This window comes from Trametes versicolor (genome assembly GCF_000271585.1).
Source record: "Trametes versicolor FP-101664 SS1 unplaced genomic scaffold TRAVEscaffold_3, whole genome shotgun sequence".
Taxonomy (NCBI): domain Eukaryota; kingdom Fungi; phylum Basidiomycota; class Agaricomycetes; order Polyporales; family Polyporaceae; genus Trametes; species Trametes versicolor.
Genome location: NW_007360323.1, coordinates 289,679 through 309,347, shown reverse-complemented (window position 1 = coordinate 309,347; position 19,669 = coordinate 289,679). Strand labels below are relative to the sequence as shown.

The window sequence follows — 19,669 nt, the reverse complement described above, 5'->3', positions numbered from 1 at the left end:
TCATTAGGTGTATAAAGGCCTTTGGACAACGCTCTTGAGGTGTATTGGGGAAGATGAACCAATATATGACAGACGTTCCTTGGCGTAGTGTAACAAGTAGTTATAGTAAAAGTGATAGAATGGTAGTAGTATAGCCTGTTCCGACTGTTCTCGCCTGACATGCGCTCTACAAGTCGATATGTGTACGCTCCTCTTCCTCGATCGCCGACGCGGGCCCCTCACAGCTTCGCTTGAGGCTTGGGGTCTGACGGCTTCATCTTGTTATGTACTCCCGTTACACACAGACGGTTGTTCGTGATATCCCAAATCTTCCAAGTCCCCGCGCGCGCAATTAGTGTTGTGGCGCCAGGCATGACGGGCGTGTACTCACCTCGGTGATAGCGGACACCGTGCGCGACCCAAACGACACCGTCGTGTTCACGAGTTCAATCCTTGCGCCACTGGCAGACGCGTGTTCAGCCAGAGCCCGTCATGGCGGGACAGCGGAGGGGCACTCACAGCGGTACGGGCGCGTGGAAGGTGGTGTTGATAGCCTGCGAGACGAAGTTCCATGGTTTCCCGGTGGCCATGCCAAGGACTGCGAGGGCCATGGACGAGCATCTGCGGAGACCGCGTCAAACTGACTCGTGCGGAGCCGCAGTGTATACGGGAGCCTACGCACATGTCAATCATGTACACCGCGCAGCCGCCGTGCATGTTCCCGCCGATGTTCAGCATCTCTGCGCGCGCAGCCCCGGAACCCGGCACTCAGTACTCAGCACTGCGCGAGTCGAGAGGCGAGGACGTACCGTCGTGCACGGTGGTCTGGTACGTGATGCGCGCGTGCGCCTTGCCGTCCTTCTCCCGCTGGAACACGCCGACCTCTGTCAGGACGAGCGACGAGCCTGTCGAGCGCGCGAACGCGCCCTTTTCCATCACGACCTTCGAGAAGCTCGAGATCTCGTCCTGGACTGCAGGTGAGATGTCCCCCGTGAAGACCGGGCGAGTGTACGGCGCTGGTGCTGGTGGTGACATCGTAGACTGGCGAGCTGATAGGGGGCACAGGGGGCAAGACGGTAGTGGTGGGTCGTAAGAGGGCGCGAGGTACGGTTCCGAGGACGGCGGAGGGACGGTGGGGTGCAGTCTTATAGAAGCCTGCGGGCGTCCTGGGCGGGATGCTAGAGCATTGCAGGCTATGTTTGGGCTATGTTCAGGGCTTCTGACCAGCCCGCCATGGCGGTCGCTTGTAGAAGCTGCCGGCCCGGCATTCGCTCTATTCCCGGTCATGCGCAATGCGGGGTATGCCCGAGGCGGTGATCGCGAGTGCGGGGAGGTGCGGGGATCATACATTGACTCTGCTTTCTACCGGGCCCGCGCGCGTATACACAAACATGCGTCATACGGGACACTGCCATGGCTTCGTACACACAGCCTCCCTGGGTCGTGTTCAGAGAGCTGAGCGCAGGTAGCCTATCACGCAGAGGACGGCGCCCCGATATGAACGCCGTCTCGTGTCGGACGAAGACGCAGGCGAACCTACTTGAGACCCAGCGCGTCACCCGGAAACCTTACCGGAGTTGTGCACACAGGTTCCGAGGCGAGCTGCCAGCGGGATGCACGGACGAAGTGTAAATCAGCCGTCATGCATCATGTCGTCCAGCGGGGCAAGCGATGTCGTCCAACAGGGCAAGCGGTCGTACAAAACCAACGGGCGTTCCGAGACTAGAAATACATCCACAACAAGCCCTCGCGGGAGCGAATCACTTCGCTTGTGCTTCTCCGTCCTTCGTCTGTACGGCGGGTGGCCGCCCGAGCGTGACGTCTAGTACGTTCGCCAACCGCAGAATTTCAGCTTCCATGAGAGTGATCCTTGTTCGTCTGCAGTGCTAAATCAGCACACCCATCCACGGCGCCCCACGGAGATTTGAATTTCACTCACTCTTCGGTGGACCGCTTCCCGAGTTCGAAAGCTTGCGACAGCCCGAGGGCTTCCCGGCTCGCCACGAGACTCTTCTGTCGCGTCTCCTCCTTCTCTCTCAATTCTTTCAGGTATGGCAGTAGCCGGTCGACCTCGCGCCGGAGCTGCAAGTACGTCTATGTCAGCCTCCTTCCATGCAGCCCCACACGCGCTACACTCACCAATTTCGCCCTGGCTACCAGAGCCCGGTCGTCGAACTTGCCGGCGCCCACGACCTCAGCCTTCATCCTTCGGAGCTCCTCGAACCACTTCGTCTCGTTCTCACTTAGCTCCGGGCTTGCCTTCGCCATGAGGCCCTGCAGCGTCCGATCAAGGCGCGCAAGCAGCGCCCGCTGCGTCTCCTGCACGCGCGCGAGCCGCTCGCGCTGCGCGCCCTCCGCGCCGCCCAGGCCCCGCGCGCTCTCGAGCAGTGCCGCGCACTTCGCGCGCTGGCGCTTGAACTCCTGCTCCTGCAGCGACGCGCGCGCCTCCGCCGCGCGGTGCGCGAGCTGCACGTCGTGGATCTGCGCGGAGAAGTGCTCGACAACGGTGCCGAGGTAGCGCAGCGTGTCGGGCGTGATCATGAACTCGCCCTTCGTGATCGCGGGGTTGTTCGGGAGGGAGAGGCGGGGGTTGGGGGGGAGGCCGGTCGTGCGCGCGATGGCCTGCGGGATCTTGAACGGTTCCTCTTCTAGAAGAGACACGTAGGCTGGAGGGGCCTCCGGCGGTGCGAGAAGGGCCTTCGGAGCGGTGGAAGGACCGGGATGGGAAGGCGCAGGGGGGAGATCTGGTAGACTACCTGGGGTAGCTACGGAGGGAGAAGGCTCCGGCTCGGGAGAGTAAGGCGACTCGGACCGTAGGTTCAAAGGGAAGACGGACATCCGCATAGCGGATGTTAGGATGAATATGCTATATGTGAGGTAGACGTCGTTGGGCACTGCTACACCAACAACTGGGGAGGACGATCTAAGCAGGGAGGCATGTTGGTTAAATTGCACACATCGATCGAATTTGAGGGGATACTCACTGCTGTTCGACAGAGAAAGTCAAGAGTATTGGCAATACGTCTGCTTGTGCGACCTTGTCCAGTGTAGCCTCCAATGACCCGGCGTCACTGTTAGCCTCGTCGTTAGTGTCACGCAATGCGATTGCGAGACCCTTCAGAAGGGGTTCTAGTTGCAGCACATGGACGCCAAATGCATGATAGACGTAGATCGTGTCGTCGTGTATTGGATCGGCAAGGAAGACCGGGTGATTTCCTTGCACGAGCTCCAGGAGTGACTGGCCACGTTGCGAGGTGCTTGCACTCTTGAGCGTGGACACAATGCCGAGGTCGATGCTCTCATATGTTGCGAGCATGGGCAACTCGTTCGATGTTTTCTGTAAAACGTGAGCAACTGGCATTTGAGTGTCGTAGCGCGCCAAATACACTAACCTGCTTCATTTCCCATCTTGCCTCAACTTTTTCGACATCAAGAAGAAGATCGACTTTGCCATCCTGGAAAGACAGAAGGACTAGCCCCAGGCGCTCTGTCTCCCCCTCACTCTCCTCAGCCGCGTCGTCGCCAAAGGACAAGTATACTATGTCTGTGGCATCGCCACCGTCGCTCCCTGCCAAATTTCGGGGTGACGGCTGTAGGAGGAAAGGCCCTTGCCGAGCGGGTGTGTTCTTGATGGTGGTGGGTGGATGCATTGGTACAAGGCGTGTAGTGGCTGGCCAAGCAGTCCCAGGGGGCAGTTGCTTTAGTAGCGCGTTGACATATTTGCGCTGGTAGTCATAAACCGTAGTCAGGCCGTCCGAGGTTCCGGAGTCGCCGCCGGTTGAGGCTGATAGAAATTCTTGCTTAGCAGCAACATAACATTCCAACGCATGCACGTAGGTTGATGGTACCGAGCTGCACAGAATAATGTCAGAGGGATTTAACGGGCCAACCGATACAACTTACGCGTTCTTGGGCATGTATGGCGATATAGCATATACGTCGCCACTTCGCATAGCAGCGTAGACGGTGAGCGGACCCCAGTCTGCCTTACCCTTGCCAAACGTGAACGACGCCACTTCTCGCTCTGCTGCGTCCTCCGCATCGAAAGTGTTTCTCTTCTTCTCAGGGACAAACGAGAGGGTTTGCTGGGGTTCGTCGGCGTCGGCCGAGATGTCATATTCTCTGTGTACAATGTAAGAATATGCGGGTGGCCGGAACTTTGATGACGCATACCGCAATTTGCCATCGACGGTCATGACCAGGAGCGTAGAGCCACCCTGACCCCATGGATGCCAATCAATCTTGGCGACAGGTGCAGAGTTATCTGCGGCATGGTAGTACTGTCCTATCTGAATGGACCTACTTGCGTTAATCAGCCGAAGCGCTGCAGGTTGCGTACCACCTACTTGCAGTCAACAGTCGCGGTGACCAATTTGTTGAAGCCTGTTCGAGGCAGCACAATGACCGCCACCTGGAAGGCACCGGCGACGGCCAGTAGCTTTCCGCTCGGGTTCAGCGCAACCTGGTGGATTTCAAACTGCAGGTTCGGGGTATGCAAGATCTACGCGACCCTGTTAGGTTCAATAGTGGTTCACGCTTCGCGCCACGGCACGTACTTTGTAGAACTTCTCAGAGCTGTTCCGCGCGCCCTTCGAGTCTCCGAGACTGGTGATCCGGACCTCAGTACCAACGGCCACTATGAGGTCGGCATCTTTGATAGCGACCGCTTGTCTCCGCCCAGATGGAGTCGGTTTGTCGTCAATAGGATCAAGGTTCACAAAGTCCGGGAGCGAGCTCAGCGAGAGGTTCAAGGACTCCTCGCCCTTCCCGCGAGGACCAGACACGCTTTTAGGCAGAGAAAACACAGGGTGATTTCGCAAGAGCTCTTCCCAATCTTCTTCGCCGCTCATTGTGGGCCTCGAGAGTGGACACAGACAGAGGACGGAGAGGGGTTGTGTACAAGCAGCGGACGCGACTGAGGAACGCGGTCATTTGACGCCAAACGCGAGCGCGCCCAGAACGGCAGGTCGTTCTCACGCGCACGCGTCGATGGCAGGGGTTGCGCGTCCTGCTAGTATACGCACCCTACGCAATCCTCCCTTCCTCTGCTTGCTTGCCTCCAACCCTCTGTTCTGCTCAGACTTGAAGCCACCCCGAGACAACCATGACCTCCATCGGCACGGGATATGATTTGTCGGCGAGCACGTACTCCCCGGATGGGCGTATATTCCAGGTAAGATCACTGAACGCGTCCGGGAACGCCTCTGTACAGATCTGACACTTGGCGCAGGTGGAGTACGCGAACAAGGCGGTAGAGAACTCGGGGTACGCATGCGCCTTGCTTTAACTTACTAGAGCGCGACTGATCTTCTCCTGCCTACAGAACTGCCGTCGGCATCCGCGTCAAGGACGGCATTGTATTGGCGGTCGAGAAGCTCGTCCACTCCAAACTCCTCATCCCGGAGAACAACAAGCGGATATACACTGTCGACAAGCACATCGGGATCGTACGTCTAACTCACCTCCGTCTCATTCCCATATGTTCTAAAGCACTCCCTGCCCAGGCGTCCGCAGGTTACCTTGCGGATGGCCGGCATTTGGCCAACCGCGCACGGGATGAGGCTTCGAGCTACCGCGAGAACTACCGTGCCGCGCCCACGCTCCAGGTGAGCGCGTCTCGCGACTGAGTGTCGGACGTATTGCTCATCGCCATGCAGTACGTTGTGGACAGGGTAGGATTGTATGTGCAAGCATACACTCTGTACTCTTCCGTCCGGCCATTTGGCTGCAGCACAATCCTCGGCGCGGTGGACAAGACTGGTCCTACACTGTTCGTGGTAGAGCCTAGTGGCGTATCATACGTACGTTCATTCTGTCAGTCCATCTCATTGTACATAGCCTGACATGATCGCAGGGCTACCGTGGCGCGGCAGTTGGTAAGGGCCGTCAGCTCGCAAAGACAGAGCTTGAGAAGCTCAAGTTTGACGAGCTCTCCATGCGGGAAGCAGTCATGGAGGCCGCGCGGATGTAAGTCTTCGCGCTGTACCATGCAGGCCGTTCACTCACCAATACCCAGCATTTACCTCGTTCACGACGATGCGAAGGAGAAGGACTTCGAGCTTGAAATGTCGTGGGTCGGCGAGGAGACCCTCGGCATCCACCAAGCGGTACCGAAAGACCTGTACGAGGAGGCTGCACGAAAGGCGAAGGAGGCTCTGGAGAATTTCGAGTGATCGTGTCATACCTTGCATTGTAATGTACCATGGACTCATCGGTGACCATTTGACGTCGACTGTAGTGCGTGCTGACACCTCGGATCAAGCTCTGGATACAGTGTTCGATGTTGGACGCAGGGGACTTGACCAGAGACGCCGGTGGGAGACAACCAGAAATACAGAGGAAGGCAGGGACGGTAAACTACACAATCTGCTCCAGCTCGCGTGCATACTGCAGGTTCGCCAGAATCAGTTTCTCCTTTGGAATCTCAACCTTCTCCTCGGTCTTCTTGGAGAAGGTGATCTTCCCTGCGGTCAGATCTACTTGCCACCCTCGCTAAAGAGGTAACATATATGAGCGAATCTATCTTTGCAACAAATATGTGAACATACCTGTTGCGCGAAGGTAACCAGCTCCGCATGTGTCTTGAAGAAAAGCAGAGTCGCAGCGTCCTTCAATGGTAGACTATCATACGCCGCCTCCTCACAGCTAGCGATCTCGTTTCTACAGGTCATTCGTTAGCGCAATACTCCTGCAACAAGCCTGGACGCTTGTCCCACCTGATGGTACCCATCAAGCTGTCCACGAAGAACTTGTACTCCTCCGCGGGCGCCTCTTCTCGCGCATTCCAGACCTTGCTGTAGCTGCCCTCCATGAGCCACTGCTCGAGGTTGATCGGGTGCGCAATGTACGGGTTGGCGGTGAGCGCGTCCGCGCGGAGGGGGAGGGACTCGAGCGTGGTGTGGAAGTCGGCGATGCGGTTCTGCGTGAGGAGGCGGATGAGGTTCAGCCCGCGCAGGGGGTATTCGCGCGGTGATGGGGGGAGTACGGAGCTGCAGAGGCGGAGGGTTAGAAGTGTCGGAAAGCGAAGGGTGGGCGCGCGTACATGAAGTCGTTGTAGAAGGTCTGGAGTTGCGAGAAGTAGCGGTCGAAGGAGGGGATGTCCTTTGTCCGTATACTCCAGAACGCGCCGACTTCAAGGATATCACCTGGTGCGGGGCGAGAGAGTGAACACACTGAACTCTGATGACCTAACTTTGGACACTCACGGGCAATGACAAGGTCCTGAGCACTGGGGTTGCCGACGGGTACAAGAAGGCCTGCTTCCGTCAAAGCGATCTGGCGGGCACTGTAAGCAAATTCATCCTCTCATAGAGATGTACAGATGCGTACCTTCAGCCTGGTGAGCAGTACGCCAGTCTGCGGCAGGTTGCCCGAGATGAATGTTTGTTGGAGCTCCTTGTAGAGCTGGACGAGTTGCGGGGGCGCCATCTTAGAGTGCTAGTTGTATGCAAGGGGGAACCAGGCCGAGAGGGAGATGCAGAACGGAGATGTGCAGGAGGGACGGAGGTGTGAAGAGAGACGCTCGCGACGCGCGTCGACGCGTCACCTCCTGCATTCAGCCACCGCCTGTTCTGCAGTGTCCCTCGTCTTCTGCCCTCATCTAAGCACCACCATCTCCCCAACAACGCGCTTTACGACATGGAAACGACTGATATTGCACGCCTCAAGTCTGGCGAGGTCAACCTCGGTGTGCGTACCGTCCTAATTTGCTGAAGGGTCTTCTACTGATCATTGGCGGGATTTAGACCTCGATCATGGCGGTCCAGTTCAAGGATGGCGTTGTGGTGGGCGCAGACAGTCGCACGACCACGGGAAGCTACATTGTATGCTCTATGCTTTCTCTAGTGATCAGGCAGAGACTAACTGCCGACTCAGGCGAACCGTGTTACAGACAAATTGACCCATGTTCACGACCGCATCTACTGTTGTCGGTCAGGATCCGCGGCAGACACCCAGGCCATCGCGGACATTGTGCACTACTACCTCCAACTCCACACGTACTTCTTTCTCACCGCCCCTTCGGGTGCATCATAACTGATGTTCTCCGCCATAGACAAACCAGCGGCGCACCACCATCCGTACATACCGCGTCTACAATGTTCCAGAAGCTCTGCTACGACAACAAGGACGGCCTCTCCGCGGGCATCATAGTCGCCGGCTGGGACAAGGAGACTGGGCCGAGCGTGTACAACATCCCCCTCGGCGGTGGGCTGTTCAAGCAGCCGTGGGCGATCGGCGGATCGGGCTCGACGTACGTCTACGGCTACTGCGACGCGACATACCAGGAGGGCTGGGACCGCGACCAGACCGTCGAGTTCGTCAAGAACAGTGCGCATTCCATTTCTCTACCGCTACAGCAGGAGCTAAATCGTGCGTATAGCCCTCGCGTTGGCGATGTCCCGAGACGGCTCGTCGGGTGGTGTGATCCGCATGTGCGTGATCACGGAGGACAAGGTCGAGCGGCTGTTCGTCCCCGGGGACCAGCTCCCTAAATTCTGGCAAGGAAAGGAGGTGCTCGGGACGTCTACGAATGACGCCGACCTGGCGGCGGCCGTGGCGATGGCCGTAGACGCATAGAACTCGACTATGCGCAATGTATACTGGACGTTTACTCTGAGTGGGTCGATAGTGTAATGCTAGGATGGTACATCGTGTGGTGTCCGTGAGTGGGAAGCTACGTGCATTATATGTGGCAATTATGTGTAACGTTGTCGAGGGGGCTCTGCCATCCAGTCCACAGAACAGTCGTCGTCCGGACCTCCTTCCCACATGCGGATCCTCCAGAGCGCGATCGCGAGGGGGACCGTGTCTCCTCTAAACAGGGTCTTCTCGTCGGAGCAAACAAGGATAGCATGACTGGCTTTCTGGTCGCCTTTGGCCCGCAGAGGGACGCCATCGGGCGACTTTGCGTCGTTGCCATGCAGTACTGGCACCGATCCTGTCATAAGACGCGTCGTGCGCTCCGCCCTCAGCACCTCTCCAAGAGCCGCATGGAGCGCGGCCCTCTGTGTTTTGGATGGGAACAAGGAGGCGCCGTTATACAAGGGAACGCGCGACGAGGGGACTGTGTCCGGGAGCCCGCTGCTCTGGAACCTCTTCTCTTCCGCGGTCGGATACATGACGCACAGCGGCAGACTATTAGGCAGTTCCTTCGGTGACAGATCCTCGGAGTCCGGCATAGAGCTGGAGGAGGGAGCTGGGCGGGTCTTCGTCCCCGGATCCCTGTTCGGGGGAGGCACGACGAGGACCGCGACAGCGTTCTTGTGAGGCACCACGCCGGACGTCTTGATCTCGGCCCACTCAGCGCGGGTGAGGCGCCGCAGTAGTGGGGGCTCGTCTGCTTTCGCCAGCCGCCGTCGCCGCAGGAGTCGGCGTGTGAGCATCTGGAGCTCCTGGAGGACGCGCACGCGCAGCAGGTGTCCGACTTGCTGCGTGATGAGGGGGTGCATGGGTGATGTGGCGACGCCGTCGGGCGTGAAGCGTCGGTATGTGCCTGCGGAGCAAAGTCGCGGTTGGGTGAGCACAGGGGACATCTAAAAAGCGGGCGTGTAGCTTACCTCGCTCGCGCACGGATTCGAGGGCTCGTTTGTAGCAGAGCACGTAGCCGCTGCGCCCGCCTTGGAAGCGGGAGAAGGCCGGGTGCTCGAGGCCGCTGGGCAGGAATGTGCATTTCGGTTTCTCAGAGGGTGGAGTGGGCAGTAGCATCGGTGTCATGCGTATTAGCATCTCTGTACTCATTTCAGCAGGTGCGAGCGGGCAGAATATATGCTAGACTGACCTCGTGGTAGCATCCAATTTGTGTGAAAACATTGTCGCAGAGGGCTGCCTAGCATACGCACTGTCTTTCGAGTTTATTGAAGGGCAGACGGAGTTCGGACGATAGTTGCTCACAGTAAGGATTTGCGTAAAATGACCTCTCTTCTTCGGTCATCTCCCGCGGAAGGACGTCCATAGGTGCCCGGCCTCTGAACTGCTTCGCCTTCCATCTGGACTTGGACACATACACGTACGGCGCGAGACCTTTCGACCGCTGGTATCGCGCATGTCGATAGATGAGACGGAGGGCTTTGCGGTCTAGCAGAATAGACTCTTTGCGGCCGTCCGGCGAGATATCGACTTCTTCAGGACGCGTGAATTGCCGTGTCAATACCTTTAATGATAGGGATGGTGGCGCGGCCGGTCTGCGAATGGAGCGCGGAGGACGAGAGCGGGCATGGTTGAGTGCTCGGAGGAGTCGTGGTATGAGACGAGGCATGCGCGCCACGCGCCTCGGCCGTCGCGCCTTTCGCCGGAACCCCTGCACTCGAGTCTCGACGATCGGCTCCTCTCGTACTTACGTCGACCTCACGCCATGACCACCTCTGGACGTAAAACAGTCGATGTGCTCTACACGCTCTCGTTTATCGACTCGCGCCGTATCTTCCGCTGCTAAAGGTGTTCACCAATGACCCAGTCCGCCCGATACGCAGGATGCATGTGCTTACAGCCACTGCGAAGCCAAATGGGGGCTCCCTTGATTAAGATACGCAATCCCTCGCTCGCCGTTGGACAGTCTGGCAGCGATCAGGCACTCTCCCGCCATCCTGTGCAGATACGCACGGTGCGCCTTCGCCCAACTCTATACCCTGGTTCGACTCGTTCCCCGCGTCAGCTGCCGCTGCGCCGCCGCGCGCTCTGGACATCTGCGCTCCAAAGCAGACTGTGCCGCGCAGGCAGATAGACCAGGATAGCCCAACATCGGACCGCGATGCCCTTGGCCAGTGCTGCTAAAAGCGCGTGGCGCCGCTCCCTCAGGCTCCCCGGGTCCTCGTCAGGCTCTGCCAATACCAACAACACCATGATTGGCCCCCTCGCCAAATTCGCCAATGAACCAGTTACGCTCGCCATCATAGGCTGCGGGCAGCGCGGCCGGGTGCGTCGTGTCTGCTACTATGCTGCCCTCGATCCCTTGTTGACATCGAAACTGTGCTTTAGGGGTATGCCCAGTACGCATTGCAGGAACCGACGCTGTGCAAGGTCGTCGCGATCGCGGAACCGCGCCCGAAGACCCGCGGGATCGTCGCAGAGGCGCACGCCGTTGACGGCACGCTCGTCTTCGAATCGTACGAGGACCTCCTGAAGGCCTCTGCGGACACCATTCAGACGATCGGCAAGCGCCTCGCGGACGCCGTCGTGATCGCCGTCCAGGACCACCTGCACATGGAGGTCACGCTCGCGTTCGCCGCGCAGGGGTACCACATCCTGTGCGAGAAGCCCATGGCGACGTCCGTCGAAGCGTGCGTCCGAATGGAAGCCGCTGTGCGGAAGGCGGGTATCATCTTCGGGATGGGTCATGGTGGGTCTAGGTGCAAACCTTTTGGGGAGAGTTCAGTTGTACTGAGGGTCCTTGGGCAGTGCTCCGCTACTCGCCGTACAACAAGGCGATGATGGAAGCTATCCGCACCGCAAACCTTGGGCAACTCATCAACGTCGTGCACATTGAGCCGGTCGGATATTACCACTTCGCGCACTCCTACGTCCGAGGAAATTGGGCGCGCGAAGCGGACAGCTGCTTCTCCCTTCTGACGAAGAGTTCCCAGTATGTGTCTCAACCTTGTATACCTACTGCGCGCTGCGGCTGACGACATGGGTCAGCGACCTGGACATCCTGTGTCACTACCTCGCCCCCGGAGGCCCCACCCGGATTTCCTCTTTCGGCTCGCTGCAGCACTTCCGCAAGGTGAACAAGCCTGCCGCAGCGGGCGAGGCCAAACGCTGCCTCGACTGCGCACACGAACGCGACTGTGCATACAGCGCGAAGAAGGGTACGCGGCCCGGCTGCGATGCTTGCTCCTATCACCGAACTAACGGCCAATACAGTTTATCTGGACCCCGTCGTGCAAGGCAACACCGGTTGGCCCGCAGAGGTCCTGGTAGACGGCTTGCCCGACATCGAGAATATCACCGACGCGCTCAAGACCGGGCCGTACGGGCGGTGCGTGTACGAGTGCGACAACGACGTGTGCGACAACCAGGTACGTATCGCCCATTCGTACCGTTGCATTATAACCGCTCACCACCCCACAGGTCGTGAACATCGAGTTCTCGAACGGCGCGACCGCGTCCTTCACGATGGTCGCGCACACGACGCTCATCTGCGAGCGGCAGACGCGCCTGCACTTCGCCTTTGGGGAGATCGTCGGCGACATGACCTCCTTCGCGCTCACCGACTTCCGCACGCGCAAGACGACGCAGCACACCCCACGCGCCGATGGGGGCGGGCACGGGGGCGGGGACCTGGGGCTGATCAGCACGTTCGTGCAGGCGGTGCGCACGGGCGAGCAGCGCGTGCTGGGCGCGGACGTCACGGACGTGCTCCGCAGCCACCTCGCGGTGTTTGCGGCGGAGACGAGCCGGCGCGAGGGCCGGGTGGTTGACTGTGTGCAGTTTGAGAAGGAGGCGAGGGAGAAGTTTGGGCAGATTTGAGGGTTGTGTGGGTGCTTTGTGTATCTGGGATATCTGTTGTACGATTATACCTGCTTGCTCTGCTCGAATGAAACGAATGGGATACCTTGTGATGTTTATTTTGCGCTGACGGACTGAAGGAAGTGCGAGGTATACAGTCATTGGTATTCGTTCTGGCCGGATCGTACAGGTACTATAAATGCGCACAACTAGATAATATATACATAACGCAATCGTGAAGGAGTCGTTCAAAATCGTGCACGGGCGGATAGCTAGAGCAATGTACGGGATCGTCCGCGTAGCAGAATAAAGCAAAGCAAAACAAGCAAGCATTCGAGACAGGCGCTCAGTCCGCCTGCTCGAGCTCCCTCCGGATCCGCTCGCGCACCTCGCGCAGCCCCCACCCCTCCCGCTTCACCCGCCGAGGGCTGCGCGTGAGGACCTCCGACGCGCTCTCGTCCTTCGCCAGCTTCAGCTTCCCAGGGCTGCTCGGTACGACCACGGGGGCTGCCGCCTCGCCCTCAGCCTCGCAGCCCGCGCCGCTCGTCTGCGCGGGCATCTCGAGCCACTCCTCGCCCGAGACGTCCATCCGGCGCAAGAAGAACGGGCAGAGCCTCACGAGCATCATGAGCGACTCGTGCGCCTCCGCAGCGGAGATCGGGACCGGGGACGACTTCACGACCGCGGCGGCGACCTCCGGAGTAGGCATGGCGCGGCGCTTGCGCGCGCTCGCCGCCCCGACACCCGTGAGCCCGGCGGGGTTCGAGAACATCATCCACACGCTCTCTGCGACGCCCCCGAGGCGGCCGAGCAGGCAGCGCCGGCGCATCTCCTCCTGGGAGAGCTTGAGGAGCAGGTCCTTGGACATGGGCGCGCCGCTGGGGTGCGCCTTCGTGGGGGTGTTCTGGACGGAGCGGGCGCGGATGCGCTCGTACAGGGCTTGCCTGCGCGAGCTCGTGGGCGTCTGGGGGACGGTGTCTGCGTCGTCGCCGCGCTGATGGACTGGGGTCGAAGGCACGGACGACTCGGATGCGGTTGGCGTGTCGCTGCCGCAAAGGGAAGGGGTGCGCGCGCTGGTGGGCGTGCGGAGGTCGTCTTCGCTGCGGCTATGGCGCGAGGGGGTCTGAGGGAACAGAACACGGTTCATAGATGGGGTGCCGGACTTGCGGCTGGAGGAAGGTGTTCCTAGGACACGGTTCGTGGAAGGCGTCCCCAGGATGCGATTCGTGGTAGGGGTGCCAATCCGGTTGGCTGAAGGTGTGACCGGGAATGGAACAGCAAACTCGCGGATCTTCTTGGTTGGCGACTTCAGGAGCTGAGCCTTGGAAGTCGAGCGCGTCGGAGATGGAGGACACTCGGGCGCAGCGAGGATCGAAGCAGCAGCGGGAGACTTTGGAGAAGACGACGCAAGCAAACGCGTCAAATTGGAGGGCTTTGCAGCCGATGGAAGAGGTGGGAGGACTGCCATGGGTATTTGAGGCACGACTTTGTCGTCGGCATGAAGCTACGGGAAAGGTAAGCTACATTACATGCGCGTTTTGACAAGCACATACCTTGACCCACTGCTGCAGTTTCTGCAGGACCTGTTTCCGCCTCGTCTCGGCACCGGAGGTCCAGCGAGCAACAGCAGCCATGCCTCCCTTCATATCCTTGTCGATGTCCATCTCGACTTCGATGCCGAGGCCATACACGGGGAGTCTCGCTCCCGCAGATTTGGAAAAGTACGTCGTTTGGCTAATAACGAAACCCATAGCACCTCGCTGCCAGTCCTTGGAGGGAGGAGCAGCGACCGGCTTGGCATCGTCGAGGAAAGGGTTGTCCTCTGCGTCCTCTTTCGCAACCTCGGCCTTCTTGCCCTTGCCTGCACTGGCGCCTGCATCGGAAGATGGGTCTTTGCCATCCCACTCCCAGAGCCAGCATAGCCGCTTCAGATCGTCCATCTCGATCTTGGTGGTGATCCCACTGTATGCGCCGAGCGACATGTGGTTGAGGACGTTGCGGACGACGCCGGTGTCTTCTGAGGGTGCTACCGCGCAGGTCGCGAGGGCATGTGAGAGGGCATGCTGAAGAGCAGTCTGGATGGTGTGCATGCGAGAGATGTGTGCGGGAATGGAGCTGGAGTCGACATCCTCGGTGGTTTTGCGACGCGTCGAGGAAGGGGTAGGAGGGCTGCACGAGCGGTGAGTCCACGAACATCAACAAGACTGGTGGCTTAATGGTACTGACACCGTGCTGTTACGCCTGAGACGCTTGGGGGTGAGGGTGTCCTCGTCGTCCGAGCTGGGGAGAACGCGCTTCTTGCGAGGCGAGACACGGAGGGAGGAGTAGAGGTCGGACATGATGGAGAGGAGGAGATGGAAGAGGGAGAGAGAGGGAGGAGTGCAAGTTCAACACACCAGCAGATCTGCGAGGTTATCTACGCGACAGACGCCCGCATCTACGCGCCGGGTTCAGTTTCCCACGCACGCGTATTTAGGCGCCGACAACGCGTCGGTGGCGCGCCTCCCTCGCCGCTCGCGTCACTCTTCGGTCCCTCGAGCAGCACACCGTAGCTGCAGCCTCCTGCTCGACCTATACATGAGGTCGTCCGGATGGTGCAGAAACTTGTGGCCTGGTATTTGGTGCTTGGAGTATTCGGAACACACGAAGTCAAACGCGCGCAGAGACGCTGGATGCGCGGAGCTAACGGACAACGTTCACAAGTAATGGTTCAGCGGTAGTTCAGCGACACCCGCCACAATCCAGACCGCGCGATTGGTAAAGAAAAGAAGCTTGAAGCATCGTGAGGACGTAGGTATTACACAGTAAGCATTAACTTTACACGCGGGACTCTATACAAGTCTACTCCGCCTAATTCTGCTCGAATACAGGCCATTACGCCTTCTCCGACTGCGTCCGCGCAGGCGGGTCTTCCCGCAGCGACCCATCACGTCCGCCTGCAGTAATGCCGAGAATCTCGTCGGCTTCAGCCGAGCCTGCGGGTGGCACGTCCTTGCGCAGCGACACCCCCACAGGAGACACGCCCTCGTTGTATGCAAGCGCAAATACGACGTCCATATCTGTATCCCAAGTTCAGCGTATAAAACACCCACATAGGAACAGCGAGACGTACCTTCTAGGGAGCGCCCTGCGGTTTCGGGGAAGAAGAAGTACACAACGGGTATGATGAACGCGTTCAGGGCCGCGAACACTGTGATTCCGCATCAGCATCGGTATAGCAGCAAGAGACGTGCGCAAGACGTACCGATGTACGTTCCCCAGCTGATGTTGCTGAACGAGGGCCCGGTGACCATGACGACCATGAAGTTGAACGTCCAGTTCGACGCCGTACTGAATGCGTTCGCGGGCGCACGGATGCGCAGGCCCACGATCTCAGCAGGCTAATAAAAACAGCGTAAGGGCACGTCTACGGCGAAGGAGAATGAGGGCACTCACGTAAAGCCAGGTCATTCCCAACCAGCCGATCGCGAAGAACGAGTTAAACACGAACAACAGGACCGCTGATGCGACCTGCGTGCCCGAGGAATCTATGCTACCGAGCACGGCCAGAAGCACCATCGTGATGGTCTGTCCGACCGCACCGAACAACATAAGCGGCCGACGACCAACTCTGTCGATGAGCGCGATGGCAATGAGCGACGCCAGGAAATATTCCGTCCCGTTGGCAGCGGCAATGATGCGCGCCTTCACGTCGTCGATGCCGAGTCGCTCGAACAGCAACGTCTAATCGAATCAACACAACGTCCCGTTAGTGGCGGGCGGCGGTAAATGCGGGCGGGATGGACGTACCGCATAGTATGTGATAAGGTTGATACCAGTGATCTGCTGGAAACACTGCACGACGACGCCCAAGAACGCGCGGCGGAAGTTCTGCGAGCGGCCGTTCGTGAAGAGCTCGCGCAGGGGCGTGGCGTCGCTGCTGTTGACGTGGGACTCCGCCGCGATCGCCTCGCGGATGCCGTGGTACGTCTGCTGCACCCCAGGGTCCGTGTGCGGCTTCCCGTCGAGCGCGGAGATGACGGCGAGGGCCTCCGCGTTGCGGCCGTGCTTCGCCAGCCACCGCGGGGACTCCGGCAGCTGTGTGGTGGGTGTGGGCGGCGGTCAGCAGCGAAGATGGACGTGTGGGCGGCGGGAGCGGCACGCACGAACATGATGCCCGCAATCATGACAATGGCGAGGACGATCTGCAGTGCTATGGGCACGCGCCATTGCGCTGATGATCCAGATATCCAGAAGCTGCGTGCGTGTGCGGTTAGACGCGCCGTAGTCGGGTGGCAGGGCGGGCGCACTTACAATGCGAAGTCTATCCACTGCATTAGGGAAGCGCGAGCGTTAACAGTGTGTTCGGCGGCAGATCGGTCAACCGGTACGCACATATCTGTCGATGGCGGTGGATGACATCAGGATGGGAACAACTCGAGGCGAACGAGGGCACTCACGATATCATAATTCCAAAGGTAATCAAGCTGCCTTCCACCATGATGAGGCTGCCTCGGCGCGCGGCTGGCGAGCACTCCGCATGATACGAGGGCACAGTCGACGTCTGCGGAAGATTCGGCTCGGTCAAGGCACGCCCGCGGCAGAGACGGCACAAGACTTACGTTCAGGCCGTTGCCCAAGCCGGTGATGATGCGGGCGACGACCATCTGGGTGTAGCTAAAGGACGTGGTCTGGAGAATGGCACCGACGATCATGATAATGCCGCCGAGCACGATTGTTTTGCGTCGTCCAAGCCAGTCGCCGATCCAGAGGTTGGACAGAGCGCCGATCAGACATCCAATTTCCTAGGCACGTCCATTAGGCATCCGGTCCGAATTGCAGCCAGCAAATAATGTACTCACATATACGGCGACCACGAAGCTCTGGAGCGTGGCGTGGTTCGACGGTTGTGAGTCGTTGACGATAACTTGGGGGAAGACGTTCTCGAACTGCTTAGCAGTCAGAAGCGCCGACATTACACCTTGATCATAACTATGAACGTGGGTAAGCACGAGACAGTTCCTGCCTATAAACAGAGAAAGACGTACCCGAACAAGGTGAAACCGGTTCCCGCAACACAGGCGATAGCAGCTGTCAATGCAGTCCCGCTGAGGAGGGGTGCCGCGGCGGCGACCTCTGCATCAAACTCAGAGGAGTCAACGGCCACAGTAGCTTCATTCTTCGATTTCCGGGAAGTCGTAGAGGCGCCGTCAACAGACACACGAGGAGAGAAGGAGGAGCGAGACATGGCTGCGGGTGGTCGACAGGGGGGAGACACTCGGCCGAGTGCTTCGCCATCGTGGGCGTGACCGCCCTATATAAACGCAAGCAAAGCCTCTCCTCGGCTCATCCTCTCAGCGCGTATGAAAATGGCTTCGCGCGAGCAGCAATGGGGTGCCGGCGTTCCTTCTGCACGATCACGAGGGTTGGACCGGGCTTCTTCTCCTAGCGCGTGGACACTCCACCGGACGCCATTCTGGGGGACAGAGATGCGACGCACCGGGCGGCAGCGCACGGCGAGCTCGCGCTTGAATGTCTATATCGTTGATGCGAGTAGGTGTGGCTGTCGCAAGGCACGCGAGCGTACGCGCTGTGTCGCGTTGAGCGAGCGCACCGACTCGGAGCGCAACCTGCCGCCGGCGCGCTTGGATGATCGGTAGACGAATGATTTGACTCTGGTGGCGGGAATGACGTCGCTATCGAAGATCGAGGGTCCCGGAACGTGCGCCCGACTGACCGCACCCGCCGGACGCGAGAAGATGCGCGAGGGTTGGGCGGGACGGCGCGAGGCGGCACGACGGCGGCATCTGCGCCCACCCTCACGAAAATTGACGGACACGGTGGTCATCGATACTCAGTGTGTGCATAAACGTTCCGTAGAACGAGGGTTACGGCGGAGCAATCTTTCCGGAACAAACTGGTGCGGCATTCGCAAAATCAGCTCGACGGGAGACAACGCTTGGCGATGGACGTGCATGCTCACCTCCAGTGCACCCACTTGCTGAGTCCTCGCGCGCGATAACGCATGACAGACCGTGGCATGCGGTGCGAGGTGTTGCGGAAGGTGTCCAAGTGACTGCTCTCGTGAGCATCCTCAGACGGTCTCGTCGGAGGAGGACAACATTCACGCGGCACCACCGTGGGCGCCACAAAGCTGCAAACCGCCGCGCGTGGCCGACACCCCCACAAATGGAAGCGCCCGTCCACCACGCGCGCATGCATGATGGCAGTGACCTCGGCTTGTACCTCGTCGACCGGCCTCCGCCCATATTGACTACGAACGCTCAGTACTCAGTGCCTGGCTCGCGGACCTTTTCGCAAAGCACGACGTACCTCAGTGCGATGAGCTCAGCAAACACGTATCTCCAGCAAACAACCATCCCTGCGGTCCGGTAGCCGTCGCATACATGCTACGCTCGCGGCAGGCACCCAATCGCGCGAAACAACCCCTCGAAGCGTCCGTGCCCGAATCTTGTCATATCTCAATCTCATCTGCTCGGCAGTCCACCTTGTGGGGATTTTCGGCGGACTTGCCTGAGCCGCCCACAGCGGAGCTCCTGGTGAGGCTGTAACTTCGAGGCGATGATGTTTGACGAATTCTCACAGATCGTGCCCTTCCTAACCACCCCGGAACTTCGCAGAACTATGATGATGAGAATGGCTTGACGCGTTAGGACTGCTGAGTCTCAAACTCGACCAAGGCTATTTGACTGGTGCGCCTAGTTTGGGCCCGGGTCGTCCTCGTCGTACGCGGAGAATCCAGGGGGAAGACTGCGCTACAGGCACAGGTGTGTTAGTTGCGAGCTCAGCTCCGCGTTCCGTTTCTGACTATGTCCGGTGCCCTCCTGAACGTTATTTTCGGTCGGACCACTGTGGCTGCGATACGGCGGCGGAGATATGATGAGTTCGCTGTCAGCGACCGCTCAACAGACTCCGATGTCCGCTGCTGACTTGCCGCACGGTGCCGAGGAAGTATCTGGGCACATACGAAGGCGACGCTGAACAGGGATCAAACTCCAAAATGTACTAACCGGATATCTAGGAGAGCACCGTTCTACCGAGGATAGGGGGTTACCGCAGCGCCCTTCATCTCCGTCAATTGTGGCGTGGGCGCTCGCCCGAGAATTCAAACAAATGGTACCAGAAGCCAGGAAGAGTTGTCGATTACGTGTCAGTCCGCACGGATCCCCTGCCTGCCGGGCCTACCCTGCCCTCCATGGACTTGCCGCGGCAGCACATACGGCGTGACTCGCTCTCGGGGCTAGCA

The 19,669-nt window shown here is 59.3% G+C and overlaps 8 protein-coding genes across 8 annotated transcripts; 3 read left to right on the top strand and 5 right to left on the bottom strand.

The window, feature by feature from the left end:
• Window positions 1-218: 218 nt before the first annotated feature.
• On the bottom strand, window positions 219-1,014 carry TRAVEDRAFT_117358 (uncharacterized protein; the record flags this gene model as incomplete). The annotated part of the gene is made up of 5 exons (XM_008037091.1): window positions 219-308; window positions 371-440; window positions 499-600; window positions 662-719; window positions 789-1,014. 5 exons carry the CDS (start codon window positions 1,012-1,014, stop codon window positions 219-221), a joined length of 546 nt encoding a protein of 181 aa, XP_008035282.1.
• Window positions 1,015-1,689: 675 nt separating this feature from the next.
• Window positions 1,690-4,829, bottom strand: TRAVEDRAFT_56601 (uncharacterized protein; the record flags this gene model as incomplete). The annotated part of the gene is made up of 9 exons (XM_008036963.1): window positions 1,690-1,857; window positions 1,919-2,061; window positions 2,119-2,902; window positions 2,964-3,316; window positions 3,372-3,831; window positions 3,883-4,101; window positions 4,153-4,278; window positions 4,326-4,480; window positions 4,536-4,829. The coding sequence occupies 9 exons, from the start codon at window positions 4,827-4,829 to the stop codon at window positions 1,740-1,742; spliced, it is 2,652 nt and encodes an 883-aa protein (XP_008035154.1). The 3' UTR covers window positions 1,690-1,739.
• Window positions 4,830-5,025: 196 nt separating this feature from the next.
• Window positions 5,026-6,223, top strand: TRAVEDRAFT_162206 (20S proteasome subunit). Its single transcript, XM_008037090.1, has 7 exons — window positions 5,026-5,152; window positions 5,210-5,244; window positions 5,303-5,426; window positions 5,484-5,585; window positions 5,637-5,780; window positions 5,834-5,946; window positions 5,996-6,223. The coding sequence occupies exons 1-7, from the start codon at window positions 5,084-5,086 to the stop codon at window positions 6,150-6,152; spliced, it is 744 nt and encodes a 247-aa protein (XP_008035281.1). The 5' UTR covers window positions 5,026-5,083; the 3' UTR covers window positions 6,153-6,223.
• A 48-nt stretch (window positions 6,224-6,271) lies between these two features.
• TRAVEDRAFT_69637 (proteasome regulatory particle lid subunit RPN12) lies at window positions 6,272-7,457 on the bottom strand. The gene is made up of 6 exons (XM_008037089.1): window positions 7,309-7,457; window positions 7,185-7,254; window positions 7,022-7,124; window positions 6,696-6,968; window positions 6,528-6,639; window positions 6,272-6,471 (listed from the first exon to the last, which is right to left on the bottom strand). Exons 1-6 carry the CDS (start codon window positions 7,405-7,407, stop codon window positions 6,337-6,339), a joined length of 792 nt encoding a protein of 263 aa, XP_008035280.1. The 5' UTR covers window positions 7,408-7,457; the 3' UTR covers window positions 6,272-6,336.
• A 125-nt stretch (window positions 7,458-7,582) lies between these two features.
• On the top strand, window positions 7,583-10,189 carry TRAVEDRAFT_162201 (20S proteasome subunit). Its single transcript, XM_008037088.1, has 8 exons — window positions 7,583-7,668; window positions 7,725-7,802; window positions 7,855-7,976; window positions 8,033-8,307; window positions 8,360-9,472; window positions 9,537-9,709; window positions 9,760-9,817; window positions 9,871-10,189. The coding sequence occupies exons 1-5, from the start codon at window positions 7,618-7,620 to the stop codon at window positions 8,554-8,556; spliced, it is 723 nt and encodes a 240-aa protein (XP_008035279.1). The 5' UTR covers window positions 7,583-7,617; the 3' UTR covers window positions 8,557-9,472; window positions 9,537-9,709; window positions 9,760-9,817; window positions 9,871-10,189.
• A 627-nt stretch (window positions 10,190-10,816) lies between these two features.
• On the top strand, window positions 10,817-12,444 carry TRAVEDRAFT_118020 (streptomycin biosynthesis protein StrI; the record flags this gene model as incomplete). The annotated part of the gene is made up of 6 exons (XM_008037087.1): window positions 10,817-10,891; window positions 10,954-11,314; window positions 11,374-11,557; window positions 11,614-11,783; window positions 11,839-11,993; window positions 12,046-12,444. 6 exons carry the CDS (start codon window positions 10,817-10,819, stop codon window positions 12,442-12,444), a joined length of 1,344 nt encoding a protein of 447 aa, XP_008035278.1.
• A 148-nt stretch (window positions 12,445-12,592) lies between these two features.
• Window positions 12,593-14,762, bottom strand: TRAVEDRAFT_142770 (uncharacterized protein; the record flags this gene model as incomplete). The annotated part of the gene is made up of 3 exons (XM_008037086.1): window positions 12,593-13,927; window positions 13,977-14,592; window positions 14,650-14,762. The coding sequence occupies 3 exons, from the start codon at window positions 14,760-14,762 to the stop codon at window positions 12,770-12,772; spliced, it is 1,887 nt and encodes a 628-aa protein (XP_008035277.1). The 3' UTR covers window positions 12,593-12,769.
• Window positions 14,763-15,297: 535 nt separating this feature from the next.
• Window positions 15,298-17,650, bottom strand: TRAVEDRAFT_118145 (general substrate transporter; the record flags this gene model as incomplete). Its single annotated transcript, XM_008037085.1, has 12 exons — window positions 15,298-15,482; window positions 15,536-15,613; window positions 15,668-15,803; window positions 15,859-16,146; window positions 16,213-16,500; window positions 16,569-16,659; window positions 16,717-16,733; window positions 16,798-16,801; window positions 16,863-16,966; window positions 17,025-17,207; window positions 17,265-17,394; window positions 17,451-17,650. The coding sequence occupies 12 exons, from the start codon at window positions 17,648-17,650 to the stop codon at window positions 15,298-15,300; spliced, it is 1,704 nt and encodes a 567-aa protein (XP_008035276.1).
• Between the last annotated feature and the right edge of the window lie 2,019 nt (window positions 17,651-19,669).